Source organism: Rhea americana, unplaced genomic scaffold (assembly GCF_003343005.1).
Source record: "Rhea americana isolate MKP2758 unplaced genomic scaffold, rheAme1 scaffold_424, whole genome shotgun sequence".
NCBI classification, from domain to species: domain Eukaryota; kingdom Metazoa; phylum Chordata; class Aves; order Rheiformes; family Rheidae; genus Rhea; species Rhea americana.
Genome location: NW_028186562.1, coordinates 255,310 through 261,845, shown reverse-complemented (window position 1 = coordinate 261,845; position 6,536 = coordinate 255,310). Strand labels below are relative to the sequence as shown.

The following is a 6,536-nucleotide window of genomic DNA, read 5'->3' as shown; positions in this document are numbered from 1 at the left end:
CGGCAGCCGGGCTCCAACGGCCACGCGCGCGCGCGCGCGCGCGGGGCACGCTGGGACTTGTAGTTCCGCGGCCACGCCAACGGCTGCGGCGGAGGGGGGGGGGGTCCGCTGTGAGCGCCGCCCTCCTCCCTTTGCCCCGCGGGACTACAACCCCCACAATGCCGTGCGGCGGCGCGGCACTTCCGGGCGGCGGGGCGGCGCCGCGCCCGGTGCATGGCGGTGGCGCAGAGCATGGGGCCAGAGCGCGTGTGCCCCGAGGAGCCGGGGCCGCCGGAGGCCCCCGACGGCGCGGCGGGCTGGAGCGGCGACGAGGAAGATGAGGAGGAAGATGAGGAGGAGGAGGAGGAGGAGAGCGACGGCGGCGGCTACTTGTACCAGCCGCTGAGCCAGGAAGCGGAGCAGGGCCCCGGCGAGCAGGGCCCGCCGGCCGCGGCGGTGCCGAGCCGCACCGAGCCGGGCCCCGGCCTCCGGGAGCGGCTGCAGGTAGCGAGGCGGGCGGGCGGGGGCGGGTACGGGGTGCCCACCGTGCTGCAGATGCTGCGGCTGCACCTGCCCGACCCCCCGGCGGACAGCGAGGAGGAGGAGGAGGAGGAGGAAGGCGGCGCCGGCGCGCCGAGCAACCGCAGCTCCATCCCCATGGACCCAGGTAGCGAGCGGCGTCTGCCCCCGGCCCCTTCCGCCCACCCCGCGCCCGCGGGGGCTCGGCCTCGGAGCTGCCGCCTCGTTTCTTGCCTTTGCGTCCGCAGAGCACGTGGAGCTGGTGAAGAGGACCATGGCCGGCGTGAAGCTGCCCAGCCTGGGCGTCCCGGCGTGGGCGAGCCACATCTCCGAGGAACAGTGGAAGGATGTGGTGCAGCGCGCGCTGCAGGCCCGGCACAGCCTCGGCACCCCCAGGCCCGAGCGAAGCCGCGGGGCCGGGGCTGCTCCCTCCTGCCCTCCCCTCAGCCCCGCGCCCGCCGCCTCTCCTGGCGCCGGGCCGCGCTAGGACTTGCTGACAGCGACGGTCCTGCTTCTCCCGTTGACGCTGTCTGCCTTCCCTTCTTGCTCCTCTTTGCAGCGCTGGCTGGCATGTAAGTCACTGTGGTGTCCTCGTATTGGCTTCCTGGTGCTCCTCCTTGGAGTAACTACACTGGTTTCCCTACCCCTGTGTGTGTGGAGGGAGGGGGCTCAGCTGGCTTCACCCGGATTGATGTGGCACAAACACGGGATCTTCCTCGTGCTGTCAGTGCTGGAGAAGTCCTCTCTGCTCAGGCCCCTCCTAGCAGGACAAGCAGTTGTATTTTGGCACAKCAGAGGTGAAGTCCAGTGTGTCTTTCCAAGAGATTGGTTTTATTTAGTTCTGTACATACAGGGACATCTGTACAAAATCCAACACTTTCATACTATGTAATGCTCTACTGAAAATAAAGTACACCATATGTACATATGAACTGTAAGCAGCTTAATACTTGTGTCCAGGGGGTGAATGCAGTAGTTTTGCTTGTTCCCTCAGGAGGAGGGAGCCGTGTGAAGTGGAAGAGGCAGCTCCAGTTCTGTCCGTTTTGGTCGACTTGGGGAAAGGCATAGGCAGAAATGAGCACTAATGCTAGAAACCGAGTGTGGAGCAAGGGACAGCCATAGCGTGGCAGACACAAGTCTGCGTAATAAGCAGTATGTGTGGCAGAGAGGGTTAACACACTTCCCCCCTCTTCTCACATGGTCCCCTTCTTAGATGTCCAGGACACTGGAATGAATAGGCAGCAAACTAATAGTAATGTTAAGGTACTAAGCATAAGTTCCCTGACCCAGAACAATACACACAAAGCTATGGGAACATCCAAGCTGTACAGCATGTAGTTGTGATCCATTACACTCCTGCCCCTGCGCGTGGCACAAGCTCACCGCTATTCCTCTGGCCATGGCAGGGGGCTGCAGGTGGAGACAGCCCATCTGAAGGACGGCGACTACCTCTGCGCTCCAGAAGTCTGCTCCTTATCGCAGGCGGAACAGCCCACAGCAGGGAAACACGACCGCTCTTAGCAGCGAGCGGGCTCTAGCGAGGGCGTGCGTGGGCCGTAGCACTCTTAAAAATGAGGTGGCAGCTTATAACACAATGCTAAGCAGACAGGTTGGAAAAACTCCATACTGCAAAGGGAAGAAATATCTTCTGCAGCCCCAAGCCTTGCTGCAGATGGCACTTGGCGATCTTTTGTCTCTGCTCTGCCCTAGAGACGTCTGCCACTCCTGTGTTTTGTCTGGAATTACCCAGTGCATGTCTACATGCTGTGCCAGGCATGAGGTAATTGATTGGCAGCTGACCATGAGCTCAGACTAATGTTCAAAATAAGCAATAACCTCCCTGAGGTGTTTCATAGATCTCCTGATGAGCTGGCCCACTGCACGCAGCAGAGGSGAAGCAGAGGCTTGGGTGATGCCTATGATTTCTCATATACTCACGCTTGCCAGCTGCTCCTAAGAGATGGTGGCATGCCTAACAGGCCAGACTGAAAGAAGCTCTGCTGAAAAGAGCTACACAGGGCTGAGGGTGGGTACAGGACACACAGAGGGGAAAAAAAAAAGCCACAACAGCTTAATTTGGGTTGAGGAAAAACAACTAAGAGCAGCAGGGCTGAAGAAAGGAAAGATATGCTGCACACCAGTGGTAAGATCACAGGGGAAGAATCTATGACCTGGGAAGCAGGCTGCTAGTGAGGACAAGGAGAAGACACACCAGGACCTTCTGCAGCATCCCACAATGCTGCAAAGCAGCAGTCAGACTAGCACTGGCCCCAAAAGCTCCCTAAACCACTGCAAATCCCTGCAGGCTTACACATCAAGAAAAGCAAGCATGGCAGGTGAGAAGCAAGGAAGGCTCCCTTCTCTCTTGCAAGCCAGCCTCTCTGAGGTGGCACCTCGGCCTGGGGCTGAAACCTGCACCACGAAAGGCAGGGGACAAAGCTCGAGAGCTGGATCACAGTAGCACCCAAGTGCTGCACAGCCCCCTGGGCTATCGGCAAGTACGTTCTAAAGGCTAAATGASCACAGCAAGTCCCCAGTGCGCCATGCGATAACTAACAAGGACTTTAGGCCGCAGAGCAGGTGCCAAAGTAACAGGGCAACACAAATTTTGCTCAGGGCACCTGCAGAAGCAATTCACTAGTAGCAGCTACCACTGATTGTAAAGAGGAGATGATTGAACACTCATAAATTCAGCCTGACCCCATGATGCGTATCTGTTACTTCCACTAACTTGCAGGAATTTCTTTAGCAGCACAAGCTTCCTAGAAACTCCAGCCACCGTAGAGCTAAGGCATGGATGGGACACAGTGACAAAGGGAGGTCTGCAGGAGTATTTGAATTGAGCACATAGAGGAAGAAAGCAAAAGTCAAGTTAATTCTGGGCCTATGACTACCAAGATGCTGGGGCGGAAACAACTCAGCAAGGAGCAACACAAACAGCTGAAGGAAATCATTTTCCCACGGAAGAGCTTCTAAGGCTGCTCTAAGGGGAGAGAAGCAATAGTACGTAGTGCTTACACCCAGTTTCCCCAGGGGTGGCAACGCACAGACCCCCCCCCCACTCCACAGACAGGGGAACAGAACAGGGGACTGGAGGCAAAAGAAAGGTGGAAGTGAACATCTCTTCTGTAGGTGAGACTCTCCAACCGCACACCACCACCCCAAGGGAGGGCGGTGGGACAGCGGAGCCCTCACAGGCTCCTTCTGCCACACATCCCTGCCCTGAACCCAGCCTGACCTCCGATCGTCGCTGGGCTTGGCTGTGCAGGCAGCACTGCGGAAGGCAGGACTGAGACRCGTGCATGGGGCTCGCAGCAGCGCACCGAGCTGCACGCGGCCTCTCTGGCTGGCGCACCTGGGCCGGGCAGCAGGGATGGGGTGTGTGGCACCTTCCTCCGGCAGGCCAAGTTGGCCAGCCAGGCTCTTCGCAGTCAGCGAGATGAATCGCGCCGTGGTTCTGCCTAGCTCAGGCACCCCTCAGACACGAGCTACAGAGGGGCCCAGCTCTCCCTGCCGTTTACAGAGGTAGCTGAGAGCAGATCCTGACACCCACGTTAGGTCACCCTCCTGCCAGCAGAGGTAGAGGAGCAGCTCCTCCCTGCTGGGCAGCAAGGCTCTGGTCCCCGGGCAGAGCAAGAACTGGGCAGGGGCTGGAAATGAAGTGACTCCTGCCTGGGCTAATGCAATCGCAGGCCAGGCAGGCTCCCTTCACGTACACACAAAAAGTGGAGAAGCAAGAGGGAGGAGGAGAAGCGGGAGGACATGGCACTGGTAAGAGAGAAGGGACAACGTAAAACCAGATCTATTCTTGGGGGGCGGGGGGGGAATGCAGATGGAGTGGAGGATAGGCACAGCTCACCATGTTCATTCCTTAGTTATACATGAGAACCGAGTGCATTTCTGTGACCCCTGGGGGGAAGGGATGGGGCAGAGCTTCCCGTGCCAGCTCCTAACCCGTCAGAGAGCCTCCTGGCTTGAGGTGAGGAACTCTTCTGCTCTCTTGTGGGCCTCCAGGGCTTTTATAGTGTAGACGTCCTGAGGAAGCTCTGATTTCCGGCGCAGCAAAACCTTCTCCTTCTTTATGTCTTTCAGCATCTACAAACAAACCAAAGGAATCAGGGACCGGCCACAGATCTCTGCAGCCCTGCACAGCCTGAGCTGCCCCAGCCTGACTCCAGCTGCTCCCAGTTACGCAGGGGCATGCTGCAGAACAGGCTGGGAGCCACACTCAAGCTACTTGGACAGAGAGAAAAGCCCTGCTCACATTTCTTCCCAAGTGGGAAGGACGGGAACTTCTTCAAGTAACAACCTGATCTCTAATCAGAGGATCAGAATAGGAGCACTGACCTTCAGAGCACTTGGAGCAGGAAGTCCTGACCGCTGGGCACTACACTGACTGCACTGATGCCTTGACTAGCTTGAGAGGGACTGTGGAAAGATCTGAGGCACTTACGCACCTGCACAGCCTCTGTCTCCACTGTCTTCTTCAGTAGCTGGATGTCCTCTGCAGTTGGGGTCTCCGTTTCCATGCAGCAGACAGGAGGCAGTGGTGGAGGTGCATAATACATGGGGTACTGCAGGCAACACAGACAGCTGGAGGTGAGCACGCTGCCCAGCACCAAGCCTTCCCTCCTCCAGCATCCTAACAGAGCCCAGCACGTGTCTTCCAGCCACTCTCTCTGCTGCTCACAAAGGCAGTAGGAGTGCACAGGCAGGAAAGGGGTGTCTCCTTCTATCCATCCCTTCCTCTGTCATCTTCTATCCATCCCTACTGCTGCCCTCCGACTGAGCTACAGCACCCTGCACGTTTAACTCATGGCTGGCAGAGGAATCCATGATCAGCACAAATACATATGCTCTCTACGTGACCTTAGAAGTTAATGCTGCCAAGGGCCAGGCTGCTGAAATACTGCCAGTGTCCCCAAAGCACTGCGGCTCAGGAGAATTTATGGTCCTTAATAACATATGGATGAAAAAGGAAGAGCGAAGAACCTGTGAGGAGGGAAATAGCATCAAAAAATAGAACAGTTTGGGTTCAATAAGCAGAAGCTGGGAACACTGGCAAGCATTTAACATATGTATACGTATTTTCCACACCGAGTTCCTCTGCCTTCTGGATCACCATATTTTGTAATCTTTCAGTTACCATTTCTCAAGTAAAGGTTAAAATTTTATCACCAGATACTACACACTCACAGAATGACGCAGCAGTCTATAAAATGTCACTGGAGCTGCGTGCACAGGGCTGAACTTGGCTGCTAGAGCCTGCTCTCACAAGCCAGGCTCCTGGCATTTTTTTTTGTCTCATTTGTCCTAGGTCCTGCTGTTACTCACCTGGGGGTTCAGCCGGGCCAGTTCCTCTATCTTCTGCCACATCTCTTCTCGTTCCTTCATCCTGAATCTTCCCCTGAAGACAGACAGAGAGAGAGAGAGAGAGAGAGAGAGAGAGAGAGAGAGAGAGAGAAGGCATGAATTCCTGGGGAAAGGGGTGTCTTTCACTGATGGAAGATGGAACAGGGACAGTCATGGGGACAGCAGGAGAGCACAGACAAGTGGAATAACTGCTCTGTCCTTTACAGCGCCCTACCTTCTAACTAACAGTGGGGTACAGCGAGAGGAAGGGACGCCCCCCTGGAGCACAGAGCGGCAGCAGGRTACTCATTCCCTGGCCACCTGCTTCAGGAGCAGAGTCGAGAACCCAGTTTCCAGAGCAAAGCAGTGACACCAGTTTGGATACTCCTTCCTAACATCCCACACAGGCAGAGAGGTCCAAACTGCCATTTCTAACAGAGATGGGGCTCAAGTGCCCCCACTTCCTCCCTTCTGCCCCCAGCCATAACATAGCGCTCCAAAGAGCTGCCAAACTCTCGGGCACAACTCTTGGCACAGATTTTCAGGCCTTAAGAGACCACCCAACACGACTGCCAGTAAATCCCGAACTCCTGGCAAACCATGAGCACTGATGTCAACAACCAGGATGGAGTTACCCTCCAGAAAAGCATCCAAGCTCCACCTGCAAACAGAGAGCATCTACCACA

The 6,536-nt window shown here is 56.5% G+C and overlaps 2 protein-coding genes across 4 annotated transcripts in view; one reads left to right on the top strand and one right to left on the bottom strand.

Moving 5' to 3' along the window:
* Positions 1-169: 169 nt before the first annotated feature.
* Positions 170-1,430, top strand: MEA1 (male-enhanced antigen 1). The gene is made up of 3 exons (XM_085315256.1): positions 170-483; positions 535-646; positions 747-1,430. The coding sequence occupies exons 1-3, from the start codon at positions 214-216 to the stop codon at positions 983-985; spliced, it is 621 nt and encodes a 206-aa protein (XP_085171382.1). The 5' UTR covers positions 170-213; the 3' UTR covers positions 986-1,430.
* Positions 1,309-6,536, bottom strand: part of PPP2R5D (protein phosphatase 2 regulatory subunit B'delta) — a 32,451-nt gene continuing 27,223 nt past the window's right edge. For all 3 annotated transcript variants that reach the window (XM_085315252.1, XM_085315253.1, XM_085315255.1), the window contains exons 13-15: positions 5,833-5,905; positions 4,956-5,072; positions 1,309-4,593 (exon numbers count right to left, since the gene is read on the bottom strand). In XM_085315252.1, the coding sequence (XP_085171378.1) occupies positions 4,456-4,593; positions 4,956-5,072; positions 5,833-5,905 (328 nt within the window). In that variant the 3' untranslated portion in view covers positions 1,309-4,455. The remainder of the gene's footprint in view (positions 4,594-4,955; positions 5,073-5,832; positions 5,906-6,536) is intronic.